This window comes from Anas platyrhynchos, chromosome 2 (assembly GCF_047663525.1).
Source record: "Anas platyrhynchos isolate ZD024472 breed Pekin duck chromosome 2, IASCAAS_PekinDuck_T2T, whole genome shotgun sequence".
NCBI lineage: Eukaryota > Metazoa > Chordata > Aves > Anseriformes > Anatidae > Anas > Anas platyrhynchos.
This window is the reverse complement of record NC_092588.1, coordinates 51,355,494-51,375,248: the sequence shown is the minus strand read 5'-3', so window position 1 is coordinate 51,375,248 and position 19,755 is coordinate 51,355,494. Positions and strand designations below refer to the sequence as shown.

Below are 19,755 nucleotides of genomic sequence, written 5' to 3'. Positions count from 1 at the left end.
TAACTCAGATGGAGCTGGTATGATTTGCAACTGGTGCAACACTTAGGACATGCAAGAGTCAATCATTCCCTCACCTCTACTAAGAGGCATCTTCTCATCTTCAATTTAAATGGTTAATTGGGAAATATCCTCAGCAGGACTTTTTTCTGTTAAAACCAACTGTTTAATATGCTATAGAGGTGGTGGTCTGCTTTTTGCAAGAAGTAAAACATACCCTGCTACTTTTTTTCCCTAGGCTTTTTACTCCAGGCAACAAAGTAAAATTGCAAACTACATTAATTTACTTCCACTTGCCTGTCTTTACTCACAGGTTAACAAATACACAGGGCATATCTTGTGTCTCTAATTTAAAAATATTAGTAGCAAATCACCTATTCCACGTTTGCTGTGTTTCAAGCCCTCACCACTTTCAAACCCTCCTTATTTTACAGTAAACATCCTTATAAAACCAAAGGCATTTGTGTCACACTGGATAAATTCTAGAAAGCTTAATTTTAAGGACACAAAATTAAAGAGGGGGGAAAAACAACATTGCAGAAGAAAAAAAGTTCTCTTCTGTATTACCATCAATGCTCAATAACTCAGCCACATGGAATTTTAATCAAGTGTCCTAAAAGTATTTTGCCTTTGGCCTGAAAACAAGAATGATACATCTCAGCCTAAAGGGTGATTTTTAAAGAAAATTCAAACAGTCTGAAGACCAGGCTTGAGAGCTGAAGTCCTTTAATTTAAAATTCAGCAATGCTACTGTGACATTACAAGTTGCAAAGCACATTTTGGATCCTACCCTGAAACACCCCCAAACATTTCTGTTGATTTACTGTGGGAAGTGAGACAATTATCTGGGAAGAGGTGCAGAGCAGAATGCATGTATTTCTCATTGTCCTCAAGAATAGACAAGATGAAGAGGGCTGCTCAAGTTTTAAAGAAATAGCCTGTATCATCAGTTAGTATTATATGGTATATACAAGGATTTTTCTTTTTTTGGGGCAACATCCTGACACCACTGAGAAGCCCCTTCTTACCCTCTTTTCCCATTACCTCCACAGGATTTTTGGCCTACCAGCCATAACCAAGCCAAGGTTTTTCAGTTACTGGTATTAGTTGTGGCAGTGGCAGCACAGCAACAGCAGATCCTTACACCAAGTGCCTGCAATAAAGTTTCTGAGCAACCTTACTGATTGCTGGAGTAAACATCAGTGTGGCAACCTCTGATCTACACCAAGACACACTGAATTCAGCTATCCACCAGCAATCACAGCTTCTACCTACTACTTCATTGGTGCCTTCAGGTCATATGCTATCTGTTATCATTACAGACAGGTCTTCTCTCCTCTAGTCAACATGCAATTCAGCTTGAAGCTCCCTGCCCAGCCCCATACATCTTTCTCACTGCTTGCAAAGAACAGCTTCCTCCACTTCACAGAAAGCCTACACTGCACTTTGCAGTCATTTCTCCCATTAGAAATGCCCCCTTCCCAGTATTATGAAATACAAAAGAAATTAAGCTGTCCCTTGTGTGACCACTGTGAAGTGGAGAGAGGTCATCTAGTTGACCCTAGTATTTCTGCATGCCTTTAGCAATGATAAACTTCTGGTGGATGTTGGCAGACATGCTGTAAACCTACTTAAAGGAAGATAAATTGTCATAGGACTTGATACTTGTCAGTTTCAGCTTCAAATTCATGTTTACTTTTAAATGACCATTTTGCAAAGCAAAAAATATGCTTTCTAAAATGTGATCAACTTTTACTGAGATTTACAAGTTAAAACATTTACAATGTTTTTCATCTTGTAAATGAGATATATTATCCTGTAAATGCAAATCGGACAACTCATACAATTTAAAATGAACATAATTTAAATGCCTTACTGAACCATTGCATTAGTTAGCAACTACTGAAGGAATAAATGAACAATTGTCTGTAGATAAATGTGAATTCACAGCTATTCTCCCAGAGTCAGTGGAGTTAATTTGATCTCTCCTATTCCCATCAAAAAGTTGAATTCTGGCATATTTTAAAGGGTATTTTCTGGTAGAAGTCACTTAGCATGTGTTTTAGAGGCTCCACAGGCTAGAGCAAATGGATGGAATCCTAGAAATTTCAACAGCACGGATTTCACAACCCCAATTCAAACCAGGGTTTCCACAGACCCTTATAATTCAAAGAACCTTCACTGAAAATTTCTGCTATCTAGCCCCTCTGAGCCAATAAAGTTGAAACAACCTAATCATTAGAGGCATTAGCAGACAGTTACAACCCTATTTTGCCTCCTCTCTTACAACAGTGCAAGATATGAACAAGAGACTACTAGAAAGGCAAGTAAAATATATGAATGGTGTAGCATGGAGGATTACAAAACATGCATTACAATTCATGCATTTGAATGAGAAAAGTTTGTAAGGAAACATTAGGAAAAAAAATAATAGGGGGCTCTTCAGCAGCGTGTTAGCAGTGCCTTCAGGAACTGGTTTCCTCCCTTCAGCATCGCAGAACCAGGGAAGGGGAGAGTTGATTAATTGGCTTTCCAAGCCCAGGCATTTTACTGGAGCTGGATGCTCATCAATTCACTCAAATGCTTTTTGTCTGGATACTCTGGGATGGGTTCAGAATAACAGAGAAGTTGGTAAAGACAGATTCTACCCTCCCACACCCCAGGCAGTGGCTCTGTCTGGAGAAGAGGCAGTGGAGGAGCAGCACAGTTTATCCACTTAATCAAATCTACAAAAGAAAAACATTCAATAATCAAATCAAGGCTATAGAAGTTGTTTCAAATTACCTGTATGGGTTCTGCACTGTTCCTGCAGCCTTTCTGCAAATAAAACCTTATACTAACAAAAATGATAAAGGAAGCAGTGGACACGGGCCTATCTTCAAGGTCATTTTACAGCGAAACAGAACAGCAAAAATGCAAGCAAAGCCAAGGAGAAAATAAAGTTTCCACTTAAAGCAGACCGTTTCTTAAACAGCTTTTTAACCTTTATTCTCATGCGGGAATCAAGAGGGGGATTGGAACTCGCAGCACAATAAATAAGTTCAGGAAAAGGAATTACTGTATGCTGGCAAAACAATTTCAAATCTGAGACTTTAATCTACAATGAACTGGTCAGGGAATACCTCTGATATAGCCATTACTGTATTAAATGATGGTTTAAAAAAAAAGTCAAAAGCTAACAAGTTAATTCCTCCTGTTTTATCGGCTTTGCTCAAATCTACTTGGTTTACACAAAGTGGTGGCAGATCTTCATGGGGCTGACTGGTAGGAAAATTGCAGAAAAGAGAAGACAAAACTGCTGAGGCCATTACCTCAAATTAGCCACTGCTTCACAGAGCCTGCAAGGTTGGGTTGCTTGCAGAAAGGCAAGAGCTCTGGCCAGGCAGCAGGTGAGTGACTGCCATGCATCCCCCCCTTCCAGCTGCCCTATGAACTCACATGGCTGTTAAAACAATCGTGATTCTTACAGAGATACTTTAACTACAAAGGAATGAACACAAACATACCTCCTAACCTTTTTTGCTTGCAACTCCAGCAGATGAAGTGTTCGTATCAAAACACTAAGCCAGAGTGCTATACTCACCACACAGTGCCCCTGTGCATTAGGATCAGCCTCTAGGATATCACTCACTTATCCAAAAACATATGTAAATGGGAGGTTTGATTGATGTGCACCTAAGGTTTATACCAACTAAGAAATTACAATTCTTGCAACCTAACCAATCTCACCTTGCAAAACTTCTCCGACATGCAATTTCTCTGGTCAGAAAGGGATGCCTTGAGGATGGCAGCTGTCTAACCCCTTTAGAAAAAAATAAAGACATAGAAAAAAGAAAGCATACTCCATCTGAAGATCCTGTGTGAGAGTGCTGTAAATACCAACAACTAATCAACACACTGATAGTCCTGAATTTCCAGAGATGCATTTTTCTAAGCCCTTAGGGAATAGGGGAAATATTTATGACAGACAAATGTTTTTTTATCTTAATCTTCAGTCTATTTAGCATGCTTTCATAGGATTTTTCTTTGTCACATACCTTTGCACTCTGAGAAAAGAAGAAATAGTCTGTGGCTTGTTGGTGCTAACTTTGTTTTAAAAGACGTGGGCGAAAAGAAAAGGAAAGCAAAGTTGGGATCTAGGAGTCTCCAATCAATGCCAAGCATGTTTTCTTCACAGAATGTCCAAAATATTCCTTGCATACCATCAGAAAAAATGAAATTTCTCATCATTTTCTTCTATCCCATCTTCCAGTCAGACCTCAATCATCAAAATTCTTACGCCACTGAGATCCATTATCTTTTACATTATTCTTTTTACATTGCAAATTCTTTGAGTATTATCAAGCCCCATTTCTTGTTAATAATTTTCAAAATATATTTGTATTCCCTATTAGGAATTTAGCATTATCATTTTAATGTAATAGTACCTGCAAAGGCAGCATTCCTGGGCACATGCAATGTGGTCTCTGTTTGAGGTGACTTGGCAGATAAGTTACCTAAAATTGAATTTGGTTAGAGCACTGTACAGAACAAAGTAAAAGTGGAAAATATATATTCATATATATGCAACGTGGATTTCTACAAAATTGGACATTCAATCTATCTAGTAACTGGCCCCTGATCCCAGGTCTCCCCCTTTACTGGTTCCTGGGCATGCGAGCCTCTGAAGCCAACAGCCCTACGGGCTGTTGCCTATGTGCAGGCACACTGTGGATCCCTCCAGTAACTAGCCTGGACTTTCAGCCTACCTAGAAGCTGGCCCTGACTCTTCTCATCTCTTTTTGACTCATGCACAGAAGCACATTTACGAAGATGGGTCTCCAGGTCAACCCCTAGATGGTCTCCCCAGTAACACTGGTCCTCCTGGTCCCTCTAGCTGCTGAACTGTAGACTCTCTGGTCTCTTCAGAATCCATCCTAGAACTATAGCTGCTTTGATACCTGCTCCCAAGCCTCTCATCCTACTTGCTGGCTGGCCTGGTGTGGTTCTATATGTCAGTGTGATCAAACAACAAACACCTTCTCTGGTCTGTCCAGCCATAGCCACCCAAGACACACAGGTCCCTGTGACTTGTGGTCCCCTCTCCAGGGACTGACACTTTCACCTCCACACTCTGAGCATAGAGACCCCTCCACCCAGGACAACAGTTAGAAACAGTTTAATAAAGACAGGATAGACTGTACTGATGAGGTACAGGGTACAGCAAGACAAGCCTGCTGACTGGCAACCTGCTTACAGCCAACATGTTTATCCTCTTATCCCTCTTTTTCACTCCATACTTGTTCTTTCTCAGAACTCCTGGATCCTCTGCTCCTTTCTCTGCCTTCACTGCCTTCACTTTTCCCCGTTCCCTGTCTTTGGCTTTTCCCCTTTGAGGCTCTTCCCCATAATAAGTTTTGTCCAGTTGCAAAATGTTCTTCCGCTGCATTGCATAAGGAGTCCCACAGCCCCCCATAAGCAGTCACTACCTGGAGAACTTCTCCCATAGCTCCAAAGCTCCCTCACAGTGATGGGTGTCACAGTCCTGGCCCCACGGGCTGATGGTTATCATGGGACAGCCCTGAGAGGGACTGAGTTTTGTACTGGGGTTGCCCCACCTTATTCCTTTGTGTGTGTGAAGAGGAGACTTATCACATAGCTTGACAAGGTAAATAGAGCTTGGACAGTTGATAAGTACCTCATGGCCCTGCTACTTAACCCACATGAAGGAACATGAGGGACACATAGGTTTTTATAAGAAACAAGCTTTACTTGCTAAGATACCACATGGCAGTTCTAAACTCCCTATGAAATAATGTTTCATTTCATACAGGAAGTGACCAGCTCATCTTCTCAGCTTAAGAAGACTTTCTTCAAAGTTTTATTGTTATCCTAATACATCCTAGGAGTTTGGCTCTCAGTTTCAGAAGGGTGTGAGGAAACTGTATATAATCCCATAAAACATGAGGATGCGGTGAGACAACTAAAACTACACCTAGATTTACGTATCTAGGCTTGTAGACTGAAGGCCAGATCTTAAAAAAAAAAAAAAAAGACCCAAGTATTTTTCTAACAACTGAAGACACACCTAGAGTTCAAGCACACCAGCACCAAGGTGGACCTCACCATCCTGAACAAGAGCACCAGGAAATCTATCAGCACTAAGTGGAATGCACAGTGGATCCCACCAAGTGACCCAGTAAAAGCTGGTGGACAAGGATATTGAAAAACAAACAAACAAACCACAAAAAAAAAAACTTTCCATACTGTATTTAAATGTCTGATTGTTGCTTGCAACAGAAATAGATAAAAAAGAGAAGGCCAGCATTTTGATTCTCCTTCCATCTTTGAGTGCTGACCAAAATAGAGCATCAGCTTTTTCTCTTGCCCATTATCCTTTTTCACCCTTTAAACTTGGATACACAGTAGCTTGGTTTCAAACAGAAGTTTGGAGGGATTTGGTACATGCCTCCCCCTCCACTACCTGCCATAGCAAACTGGTAATAAGGCACTTTATTCAGAAATTGGAGACATGGGTTCAGACCATCTCAAGCTAAGGAGATTAACCTAAATCTCCCGCTTCCTGAGCAAGTGCTCTAATAATCTGATTCATAAGTAAACCTCATCACTTATGTTTCATAAAAGAAATGTGTTTGCTGAACATAACGTTATGATTTGTGTATTATAGTCATAATTTACACATACTTTCTAAACCAGATTCTTAAAGCAAGGTAGGTTTGAAACCCAAATGGTGATAAGCAAGGGAAATACCTTTGCTAAGTTCTGCCCAGAGGAGGCACCCAAGGCACCTCCCTGGACTCATTCAGTCTCCTGAGCACCAACACTTAAAAGCCTTTTGATTCTGAAACCCCAGGCAGGAACAGAACAGGCTGCCACAGCACACCAGCTCACAGAACAGACTAAGATGAGATGCAGCCAAGGAGATTTTGTCTAGTACACATTTGAGTTATCGTTGAAAGACATTTACTGTAGCAAGATTTTTTTTAATTGTAGAAAAATCATCTGACAGTGGCAGAATCAAGTTTATGAAATACAGGCAATGCTGCACAACTTGCTTTTTCTTTCCACTTTAGAGACCTGTATCACTCTTACTCTCAGAATAATGAAGAATGCATTCCAGTGGAGCAAAGCTGCTACAAAAGCCTCTGAAACGGTTATTTGCTTCTGAGGTAGCACAACAGCTCTTGTCTGGATCTGGACACTAGAGATACGTGCTTCACAAAGAATAACTCCCATTATTAAATACAAAAGACTCAGTTGAAAATACAGACCCAGCTTTTCAACATGATGGTAATACTTCAACAACACACCTGCAATTAAAATGCCAAGTAAATTTTATAGGTATGTAGATATTAATCTTCAGGCTGAAAGAACCAATCATTAACCTTTAAAGCTGGTTGCTGCACTAACTTCACTATTCCACGTTGCTTTTTCTTAGATTGGACTTCAGCACTTTCTGACAGACCCCCGCAACTATTGTATGCACGTTTCCTCATCTGCTGACAGGACAAAAGCGGGCACCAACAGAAAAACAGGAAATGCTGAAAGGGTTCTACCAAGGTACTCTCCACAAACAAGCCAAGATACCTTTTCCCCAAAACTTTCAAATGCTCCTGCAGTGTCCAAGAAATCTTTCTGTTAACAAAACAATGTTTTTTACATCATTACGATGCTTAAAGTTTAAACTTCAGTTGTTTACTTTCTGCAAAAGCAGCATGGCTATTCTAATCTGCATCACATTCTTCGCATTGTTTTAGGTTCAGTTATCTTGAATTCTGTGTTTTTTTGTAAGGCAGTTATCCACTGGGGGGTTTAATACCAACTGCTTCCTCTGATGATCTGTGCTCTCATGCTGAGAAAAAAAAAAGAAAAATCTATCAACTTAATCTAATAGGAGGAATGGTCTCCTGACCTAATCTTTCAACTAGAAAAATATAGGGTAATTAATTTAAATAGCCCCAGGAAGGGGGGCTTAGGTACGTTCAAATATACTGCTATCTTCAATCAGTGAGATAAAAATATGCATTTTATCAAGACGACTGACCATGTGAGCTGCTACATAAGAGCTGGAATGCCAGCACTAAACTCGTTACTAAAGTTGCAGCAGATTACTGCAACGTGATCATTGCAAATTTCTGTGTGAGAAGAAAAGGCATGGGCTCTCTCAGCTATACTTGACTAGCTTTAGGAGAATTGTTACCTTTTTAAACTGTGTGCTAGCATGAATATTTAAATTAGTGAATTAGGGTTGTTTGATGGACAAATGGTACCTTATGAAAAACAACAGTGAAGTACAAGTTTTGTGCCGCTTTTCGTTTGTTTCTAAGAGTAAGTTCTCACAGCCAAGGCAAGGTGTATTTAATTACAGGCTGAAATATACGGACTCAGCAACTTGGGTTTGATTTTGTCACCTTGCTGTTGAGGAGGAGGTTTTGTACACGTAACATTAATAAGCACACTTGCTTTTCCTGCAGCGTGCAAACAGCCAGATGCTAATCTCACGTCCATCTTGAACGCCACACTTCACCTTAAACAAAACCAAGTCATGCATCTGCACAACATATGCCTTCCAACCATTTTCCGCCCTCGGCTTTTGGTTTTAACTGAGACCCGAGGCGGCTGGGGACTGGCGTGTCGTGCCGTGCCGGCAGCAGCGCTCTGCACAGGTCTTGCTGCTGGCTCCAGCAGGAGGAGAAGCACACCGAGCAGGAGCACCTGGTGGCTCCAGCGCTGTACCTGGCAGCCCAGCACATCCGAGCAGACCCCTGCAGAGCCGGGCTCGGCTCCTGCTCGCCAGCCAAACTCCCCGGGCGCTGCTCCTGGAACAAAGCGGCCGCCCCGAGCCGTCCGCGGCGGTACCACGTGCGAGGAGGGAAAACTTTGGTAAATCGGCTCCGTTACATCCTCACGCCGCCTCTCCCTCACGCCCGGAGAGGGCTTTTTATCCCCTTTCACCCCAAAGAAGAGGGGCTGAAGCCGGTTTGCATCAGCGACGGCGCTTCCCCAGCAGGGGGGCACCCGAGGCTGCGGGCCCCCCATCTCCCTCGGGGACCGGGCTGCCCCCGTCGGCCCCGGGGAAGCGGGCAGCTCCCGTGCCCCCTTCCCTCCCCCGGCCCCTTTTCGGCGTTCCCCGTCCCCCACAAAGGGAGTGGGCGGCCCGGAGGAGGCGGCCGGGCGGAGTGGCCCCCACCGCCGCCGCTTCGGGAGAAGAAAGGGCTGCGGCAGCCACAGAGATGGAGGAGCGAGGGGGAAAAGAGCCCCCCACACCCCCGTACCCGCTGTGCCCAGCACGGGCAGGGGGCACCCCATAACCCCCGATGGGGATGGGGATGGGGATGGGGACAAGCTGGATCCGCGCACCCCACGCCCACTCCTCCGCGACCCTCACCTCGGGGCTGGCCGTGCCCCGGCGCCCAGAGGAGCGAGGCCAGAGCCAGCAGCAGCCGCCACCCGCTGCTGCCCACCATCATCCTCATCATCACCCCGCCGCCGGGAGGGACTGCCTGCCGCCCGCCCCGCCGAGCTGCCCGCCTTATAGCCGCCCCCCTCCCCACCGCCGCCCCCGGCCCGCCCCGCACCCGCACCCACGCCCACCCACGACCCCCCCCCGTCGGAGCGTCCCGTTTGGGGAGGCCCGAGGGGGGCGCCTGAGAAACCCCAAAAGGGCGTCGTGAGGTGTCACCCCCCCCCCGGCTGCGTGGAGCCCTCCTGAGCCTCCTCCGCTGCGTGGCCGTGCAGCCATGTTTGTGCACCGGGGGGCTCGTCCCTGGTCCGACCTGGACCAGAAAACCGGCTGTGGGGATTCCTCAGGATCGTTTCTACATGTTTCACTCAGATTTCATTCACGTTTGGCTTCCCTGTTTTAAGGGTCGTCAGTCACACAGCTCATACGCACAGCTACTCCTTAACAACTATCCCAAGCGAGTTGCAGCAAGGTACCACACTTTCCGAAACAAAGAGCAGTGTGGTTGGAGCAGGGGAATTTCAGTCAAGACACACTGTCTCATACCTGAGAACACATCCTGGTTACTTTCTAGGAAAACCTAAGTTTGCTCAGCTTCAGAAACCACATTCCAAAATGCACTGCCATCTGTGAGCTGCATGAGCAAAGTTAGGCTGCAAGTGCATTCTTCAAGTCGTGGGGAACTGCTTATAGCTTTCAGGCTGCAGCTTGCTTGTCTGGTGGTTTTTATTGATCAGGGTAAAGAAATTCAGGAAAAGAACAGTAATTTGTATATTTCGTAAAATAATAAAGCTATTTTTTATCCTGTAACTGAAGAGTTATCAGTTGTACTCGAGAATGCATAACATTGTTTATTCTCCAAACACGCGCAAAAAGGAAGAATCCCCAGGTCAAGGAGATAAAAATGAAAATGTTCTGCCACAAAATGGTATCAAAGACATTCAAGCCTACAAATGAATAACACTCCACATCTGTCCCTTCCAAAAGATCTGTCCTTTGCTCACACCAGGAACTTCTTAAATTTCAGGACAGGCAAGAAGGAGGAAAGCAAAACATCTGTGGAGAGAAAAGTCAACAAATTTCAAGAGCCCAAGTGTCGTTTGTTCTGAAATCACAGAGGTCAGGTTAAGGAATCCTCTGTGCAGGATCACAAGTACCAGTTGGAAGCCAAGTACAAAGGAATGGGAAAGACGAGCATCTGTGCAACATAAAATCCCACCAGTTTGCAGCTTTTTAATTAGTTTAACCATTTCATCAAATTCCAACAGGTTGAAGAGTACTTTCTTTACATCCATGCAATGAGCAAGTGCCAGTTCTTTATTACATGCATTAATCCTCGTCAAAATATTCTACTAGGGCTAGAGTATGTGTATCGAGATCCAGCCCTGGACTATGTCATCAGCCTCAATTATTATACCTTAACTAAACATCTGTATACAAGTTGTAACTGAAAAGTATACATTGCATTTGTCTGCAGGACCACATCTCTGTTGTTGTGTCCATTCCCTGCAAAAGCCAACTCTCCTCCAACTTCATGTGAGGACATACCTCGTCTAGGAGGATTATTGTGTTTCCTCTCACTCCTGCTTCCACAGTTCACTGCTGTTGGTACAAACTACCGGACAATCAGACTGATCCCTGCTTCAAGACATACCACTGCTAATATAATTCTTTCCTGACCTCAGTTTCTAATGAGCTTTGAATGATTATGCCTTTAGATGAGAATCTCAGCTTCTTAAGCGAGTGTAACTATAATGCAGGTTTACACTGAGCGCATCAGGTACCATTTGTGGAAGATTAGAAATTTCTTAGTCTTTACCAAACCAATCCAATGAGAAAATGGAATGTCATAGTACAGGTAAGATCCTGACGGTGTGAAGAAGTGTACAAGAATGAAAACATTTCAGAGCACTGTACTCTTTCATGCACATTTATACAGTCCTCATAGCCCATATCCATCAACTGAAACTATGAGCACTATTATGCTATATATGCTTAATGTAAATAGTAACACTACAAAATAAAATGGCAGATGAGACTTTTATATTACAAAATGATTAACTTGCTACTGCTAAAACTTTCCATGAAATAAGGGCAGAGATAGCACAAACTTTAGGAAGGATGAATTCTGAATACCTCACAGTTATTTGTTTTACTAATTAAAATTAGCTCCAAAATAAACAAAACAAGCTTGCTATGCAAAGAAAGAAAAAAAAAAGTTACCTGTAAATACCCAGAAAATACTAAGAGGTGTGATTACAGGGAACTTCTTAAAATTTTATTTTCTCTCACCACAACTTTCATGAATTAGAATTGCCTTAACGACTAAGTGTTTCAGTTGCAAAGAAATGGAAAATACTAATATTTGGGATTATGTAGCACAAAGTGAATACGTTAAACTAGCCATCTGTGGGTAACAGCCTATTGATAAAAACATTGCCTTCGGCAAAAACAGAAGTTTGGGAGAATTAAACTGGAGAAAGACCAAATACACAAAGTCTGAATGGAACCTCTCTGCTATCCTGCACCTAAGTAAATGCCCAATGAACACCAAATATGTTTTTTCAGCTTTTGTCTGGGCTGCTGTGCTTAAAGCAGAACTATTGTGTTGGTGGCAGGTTCCCTCCAGCCCCCTCAGGAGCACGAAGTCACCTCCTGACCCCGAGGGCAGTGGGGGCACTCACAGCTGTCAGCGGTGCTGTGATTCTCCTCATCCATAGCATATAATAACTTGCACATCCCAGCATCCCACCTTGCTACCTACCCCACTTCTAGTGATCCTTTTTTCTCCACTGCAAATCAATTCATTTCTACGCTACAAACACCTTTGATGCAGTATTTGCTGGAAGTGCGGTGGGGAATTTGGAATAGCTTCTCAAAGGAAGTATGCTAATCAAACCAGTCAATAATCCCACCCAGAACTACATCTGACAGCTAAGTAAGCTTCTTATTAATAGCTGTACTGTACTACAAAGGGTCTTTCTAATTTTTAGCTGCTTCTTTTTTTTTTTTTTTGGTTGGGCTTTTTTTGCACACACTTGTTATCCATTCTGTCTTTGTCTCCTTAGCTCAGAAGCACCACCCAAGTGTTCTGAAAAAGTACTCTGGAAATAATTATCACTTATCATCAGAGGAAAAAAAAGTTCAGTAAACTGCCTGTCTGCCTCTAATAAACATTCACTCGCTACTAAAAGCCGGGTTAGATAACTTGTTATTTTCCCCAGAACTCTTCAAGTGTTTTTCTCCCTCAGAAAAGTCCGTCCGGAGGTTAATAAATCTGAGCTGTGACAGACCAAAGAGAGGGGTAAATTCAAAGCAAAAGGCCCTTCACAGCACACCCTGCCCACAACTTCCTCTCATCAGAGAAAGCCACCTTTACAGCTTGGCATGTGGGAAGTATGATTCAAGGAACAAGGTGTGGGCTGGGGCAGATCCCCATTCCCTGCCGATGTTCCTCTGCTGGTAGCCCGGCTCTCTGCAAAATATTTTGCCCTTCCTATTCCTGAAAATTATTTCAAGCCATAACTCGAAATCTGTGTTATGATAATTTGGCTCCGAGATGACAAAGGCTTCCAGGAGGATTAAAGAAAATCTGCTGTTTTGGAGGAAGCTGGGAAACAGCTGCTCCAGCAGACTGCACGGAGCTGTCACAGGCAAGAGGACAAGGTGCGAGTGGATTGAGCGCCTCCAGCCTGGCCAGAAAAGGCACAGCGTGGGCTGCCCTGCAGATGCAGTCACCCAAAGGCTTGCCTACTTCATGCTGTGGGCTTTGTTGACCCCAGGGGCTGCCTGGACTTAAGTGTCTGCCAGAGAGGAGGGCTAGCTTTAGAGAGAAGCAAGCGCTTTAGGATGGTCTGGATGCCAAGAGGGGGGAATGGAGGAAAGAAAATGGGAAATTCGGTGTAAATTCCTACTCTGCTCCCAGAACACTCATATAACACAGAGGATTTTTAATTCCTGGGCTACCTGATATACCAGGTACATGCCTCTGCCTCACCCTGACCACACGTAGGTTTAGTGGTACCCTGCCCTCCAGGCTCTCAAGGGGCCGTGGACACCCTGTGCCCCCCTCCTATTACCAGCTGTGATTTTTGCCCAGGTGCTATAGGCATCTGGGGAGAAAGCACCTGGTGCTTTCTGCTGTGAAGAAGGCACCAGGAGCTCCAGCAAAGAGGCCAAAAGCTGTGCCGAGGAGGAGATGTGGGCAGGAGCCAGCACAAGACAGAAGTGTCATTACTGGCTGCTCTGCACCAGGGAGGGGCTGGATTCTTCCTGATCTCAGTAAGATAGGCACAATACCAAATAACATAATAAAAGTGATTTTATAATAGGATGCAAATAAGACAAAGACTATTGATAGCAAGCAATTCTTATTTTTCTTCATTCTCTTCACTCGTCCTTTCATGCAGCACAAGGTAGACCTTATGCAAGCCATATAGTTGCCCCAGACTCCCTGTTTTGAACTGAAGGAGAAAAATATCTCATTATGTTATGGTAAATATATTGCATGCCTGGATCACACCAAGACACCTACCTGACCGTGAGGACACTTTGTGTAACTCCTGGCCCTTCATGACGACCAAAGAAGGAGTTGCAGGTAGCAAGAGATACTTGGTACCAGGGAACCGTGCCTGTCTCGCGTGGTATGATTTGGAAATGGGTTAATAGACCTGCACTGGTTCTGCGATGCAAAATACCTGCTGATGTTTTCCTGTTGATTGATTTCTGTTCTTTTCCCACCAGAAGGGACGGAAGCATTGGCTGTGAAAGATGTCAAAGGCAGACTCAGCATGTCTTCTGTGAATAGCTTACAGGCTGGAAGTTGTGTTTACCGTCCAAGGGGAATGATTGGATGCTATATTGTATTATGGTAAATATATTCTCCCTGAAAATCACAGTAAAATCAGATACATTTTTGTTCTGTTGGAAAAATGGGACTTACAGATTATACAGAAGGCAATACCATCACCGCTGGTGATCGGCAACAGCAATAATGCTCTTTCCAGTCTGGGCATGGAACCCCTCCTTGCATTTTGATTAAACTGTTTGCAAGAGCTTGAAGGCTCCAGTAACCCATGTAGGCAAAGGAATGGCCCCAGGTAAGTTCATGACAGGCATCTATAATGAAGGACTCAGCTTAAAAGCAGAAAAATTTTTAACTCATACTGATCATCTTCAACCTGATCCTGGATCTGTAGGAAGAGCTTGTGGGACTTGAAAGATACAAACCCACCACTTCCAAATTTGTGTTAGGAAGGGGAAAGAATATAGCGTGGCCTTCTTAGAGATGTGCAAGATGAATGGCTTTTAATTTGTGCCCCTAACCTCTAAGATAGTTCTGAGTGAATATAGAATTTATAAATTATTTAGCTCAACCACAACTGACTTATGAAAGAAGATTAAAGTTTGTGATTTTTTTTTTTTGCTTCCATACTGTTTTGCAAAATATATTAAATAGGAGTTAATCAGTTAATCACACAGTCTGATCATTTCTTTGTTGAGTTTGGATTTCTTCTCAAGTGTAGTTAGGTATGCAGCTGGGAAAAGATCTGTAGGATGTCAGTATTGTTCCGGTGCTTGAGCTTTTAACAGCAAGTGCCAAGATTTTGCTGCCCAGAGACATATACCTGTCTATGCAAAATCTGTGTTAAAAAAATCATCTTGATTTGAGATTAGCAAGATTTACATCACCTTTTCTGTAGAGTATCTGGAGATCATGCAAGAAACCCAACTTCTAGAAAGCAGAAAATGAAAGACAAGAGTTTAAATATGTGACCTCTTTTTCCAAATTTTAGAACAATAAATATCTGTGGTTGTCTTTCATAGCTTTTAAAGTGAAGTCATGTATTTATACACCTAAACATGAATTTAATGTCAGCTTTAAGCTTCTGTTACAGAAATTTGCCATAGAATCAACATGAAGAGGCAATGTAACTTCATTAATGTGGGAGGAAATACGCACATAATGCTATTATTTAATCTTAAGTGCCATCCCTGCTATTGCAAGAAAGTGCTTTACACCTATCTGGAAAGTCATTATTATCAAACTGAATAATTTATGACTTCCAATTTTCAAGAAATTATACCTGCTTAAGAGTCAGACCACTGAAAAAATAGTAATTCGGAAAACTATGTTGGCTTCCTAATAATATAAGGTACAATAGAAGTGTCCTACTGTGAAGTTTCAAGGAGCATCATTTCAAAGCCAGCACTAGCTCTTCCTCTCTATGCAGCAGGTGAACTTGTCTTCCTACTGCCTGATGGGTACCTTTATCTGTATTTCAACCAAATTTTTGTAAGTGGAGAAAAAATTGATGATGCGGTCTGAAAATCTCTGTGCTTCACCTTTCTAATGGTACTTAGAGATACCCTCTGCTACCCAAACATTGGCATTAACATACAGAATGGAAGCAGAGCTAAGGCTTACACTTTATCTTTAAACTTAACTCTGCACTCTTTGAAGTGCCTGATTTTGAATTAAATACATATACATTGAATTAAATACAGGAAGTGATGAAATCACTGTTTGTGTTGTGTTTTAAGTTCTTTGCCTGAGCTGGAAAATCGGAGAACAGAGAAACCCCTTTAACTCATAAAGAACTAAAGAGTAGCAGGCAAAAGGACAAAGTTTGTGGGGATATCTTAATTACTGACAAGTTAAATTGCACCGACTAGAACTTATTTTCTGATTCTTTTTTTTAATAATGTAGTGCAAACTCAGTGTTAAATGCCACTGAGTCCTGCTAGCATTTTCAGTCTCTTTCATGCGGTATAAAATAAACTCTCATCAGTGAAGAAGCAGTTTAACACTTTTTAATATCTAGCAAGGTATCAGCTCCACTTGAAAAAGAATGATAATTAAAAATTCATGAGATACTGGAAATGTTTAGAATCTGAATTGCTTAGCAGGAAGAGACAACTGTGTCTACATAAATATTATCCACATGATGGATAGATTGTCAGGCTGTATTTACTAAGGTACTGTTTCTATGTAAACACAGTTGCTAATTAGAGGTTTGTTTTGAAGAAAGAGACACAAAGCCAATCAGTTTGATGAGGGGAGAGCTTAGGAGGTGAGCTCTCTAGCTCGTCTTTGACTTCAATCAAGAAATGCCTTCGTTTGAACAAATGAAAACATTATCAAGTTGTAGTCAGTCCTTATCTGCAGAGACATTTCAGCACTGCATTTACCATCCCTGAATTCCTTCCTGCACGTTTCTGGTTGTCTCCAGGGAGCAGACAGAGGTGCTATCCTGCAAGTGGCAATTAAAATTCTTCCCCATCTACACAAAGTCCCTTCTCCTTCCATCACCCTGCAGCCTGAGGTGACCCCACCACAGGTGCTCCCAGGAGCCTGCCTGTATCTTTCTGGGGAGAGGCATCACCAACCAGCCTGACGATAATATTTGTAGCTCATCTGAAGGTGCCAATGAAACCATTGCTTTTTCTCTTTTCCATTTTTTCTAATTTGTAAAAGTCAGGGAAAAAAAAAAAAAAAAAAAAAAAAAAAAAGCCCTGGCTTGTATCACACGCACAATGTAACCAGGCAAATATTTTACTTTTGCTTGGAAGACTCTTTTATAAATGCTAACAGAGGACAGGAAAAATAACTATTATTGCAATAGGATTTTTGGTAAAATGTCAGGAACTAAAGAATACTGGAAGTTGCTCCATTGAAAATTGAAAATAAGCCAGTTACAAAATAAACAAGTCAGCATGGAGTTTATGCAGTGATTTTTGGTGAATATTTTATATGACATAATTTCCAAAGCATTCTATAAACTCTACAAGATGATGACACTAACAATAGGTATGGCTCAATTAATTGGCACAACAATGAAACCACAAGCACAAGACTATAGAAAATAAAACAAAAGCCCTTCAAATCCAAACCAGAGCACTAGCATGTAGGTTGTTTCCTGATGAAAAATAGTAGCACTACTTCAGTTTTCAAGTATTGCTATGGTATTTGTGATGATGCTGTGTTTTGGTGTATTTTGTTATATTACAGTATTTTTTAATTTGATTTTTAATTACTTGCTCGATACTAATAGAAGTAATACATTTTTGTTTTATAGATACTTAAAGAATAGTAGAGTAAAAACTTGTAATGAAAAGGTCTTAATTGCTAAAAAAAAAATAAAATAAAAAAAATAAAAAATCACACAGAAATAAAGAACTACAATTAAGTATTTGTGGACCTCTGTTCTGTCTAATTCAAATCTGTAAATCTTAGCTACCTACCTCTAGCGAACCTGAAATCTTCCTGCTTCAGCGTGCCGTTTCCAGATTTCGTTCTGCAGTGATTGAAAACACCCACTGGATGGCAGTGCAAACCTGCAAGTTGAAACCTTTAACTCCTTTCCTCCCAGCACCCTCTTCAACTGCGCTAATGGAACCAGCTCAACCTGTACTTGCAAAGCAGAGCCCACCGGCTGCTTTTTGCTGTGGCCTTTTTGTATTTTTCACATCTGTCACCATGCAAGTCTGAAAAATCAGGATCGGTTGTGCTCATCCCCCGCTGCTGGCTGCTGCACGGAGAAGCATCCCGCTGGCTGTGCCTGGCAGGAGGCTGGCCAGCTCAGGATGCTTCAGGCAGACAAAACAGTCACTCTCATGGAAAAAATGATGAGACCGGCTGTCTGTAGGGGAGTTTTTCTGCTCCTGAAGAGTTAAGCGTTAGCTTATTTCATAAAGCTCGAGCTTTGTGAGTTTATTTTTCACCTCCCTAATGTAACTTACCGGCTGCATGAATGTCCTCGTTGTGCATACAATGCCTGAAGAGCCACAGCTGCAGGCTTGTTTCACGTGCTGTTCATCTGAAACAGCATCCAGAGAAGGCTGCAGAGCTCTGGGTAGAAGAGGGGTACAGGAGGCACAGCAGCTAATAAGCAAGCTGATTGAAAATCAATGTGAGTGCAATAAATACTTCTTGTTCATAGCATTTCTTCACATTCAAGAAAATAATATTTTTCTTTTCCTTCTCTTAGATGCCACGTTTGCCTCACCTCTTTGAAAAATAAAGAACAACTTTTATAGCACCTCTTATTCCCTGAAAATTTCTGATACCCTTCCAACCTCTTCAGTTCTGTGATTCTGTGATACTTGGTTCATTCCGGTACCCATGCTGAACTCACTTATTAGCATTTAACAAGCCGGATGCCTTCTAAGTTCATGGGTTTAATTGCTTTGTCAAAGTAACAGGTTTTACTGTTATAACTTTTGCGTAATATTGGCAAAAAAATAAATTCCACATCCCTTCCTGAAGCAAAACTCTCATTAAGGTCAGTTTGAACCTTACCCCAGGAGAAAAAAAAAAAAATCACTGAGCCTGGAATTTGGAATTAATGCATGACAGATTTGCAGCAGTGATTGGAGTAAGGGCAATGAAATCAGAAGAATTTTGCTTGAGAGCAAATTTTTTTGCTAGAAATAAATAATTGATAGTCAATCATTACTAAAAAGAAAGAAATAAAAAAAAAGGACGGAAGCTAACAGCTGTTCAATTTAAATGTCTTTTTTTTTTTTCCTCTAATACATATTTTAAAACACCTGTCTTTAAAATAAAGTTCATTTTCTTGCCCATGTGAATTGGCTACGCCTTCTGAAAGAGCCTTTCCAAGAATGTCTGAAACATAACAGCTATCATGACAATTTTCAATAAATCATCCCTGGCTGGGAGTCTCAGAGGAAGAGAAACTAAATGATGATTGAATTATCCTTTTATCTCTAAAAGTGATCAGGACTGAGGCACTATGAATAAATGGTTTTAGAGCACTTATATTTCTGCTATCATGATTCAACCTGTTCTGCGAATGAAGAACTCCCCAAATTTCCACTTTTTGGATGAAAATTCACAGAGCAGAAGCAGAAAATAGCCAGTGACTTGACGAAGGTTAGTGTACAGGGTGGTGGGAGTCATGCAGCAAATAAACTCCCCTCGCATAAATGCACCCCATTTGAAACCTAAGCAATATCCACCAGTGTGTCATGGATGCAGGGCACACAAGCCAGTTGTACAGCTACAAGAAAAGTAACACCTCTGAAATAAAGGCTCCAGGTCACATCAAGTCCCCCAATAGCCATGCTTCCACCTACTAGGTTTCCAACCATGCCCATGCCACAAGCAGTGCCATCCATGCTGCCTGCTCTCTTTCTGCCCAACCTGTGCCTTCCTCACCTCCAGAGGCAGAGAAGGAAGAGGCAGATGTAACAGGAAAATGATTTAAATGCAGTCCCGAGATCACCTGTGGAGCTGAATGCCCTCTGGCCAGAGTGCACCCACCTGCTCAACA

General features: G+C 42.2%; 1 protein-coding gene and 1 long non-coding RNA gene across 2 annotated transcripts in view; both read right to left on the bottom strand.

Moving 5' to 3' along the window:
• The window catches only part of LAMA1 (laminin subunit alpha 1), a 104,829-nt gene extending 95,291 nt beyond the window's left edge, over positions 1-9,538 (bottom strand). Inside the window, exon 1 of the mRNA XM_038173915.2 lies at positions 9,386-9,538. Coding sequence (XP_038029843.2) covers positions 9,386-9,476 — 91 coding nt within the window. The 5' untranslated portion in view covers positions 9,477-9,538. The remainder of the gene's footprint in view (positions 1-9,385) is intronic.
• A 191-nt stretch (positions 9,539-9,729) lies between these two features.
• On the bottom strand, positions 9,730-18,352 carry LOC110351246 (uncharacterized). Its single transcript, XR_003495098.3, has 5 exons — positions 18,203-18,352; positions 17,705-17,757; positions 15,152-15,194; positions 13,995-14,221; positions 9,730-10,516 (listed from the first exon to the last, which is right to left on the bottom strand). It is a non-coding gene; the product is annotated as an uncharacterized lncRNA (long non-coding RNA).
• Positions 18,353-19,755: the final 1,403 nt, after the last annotated feature.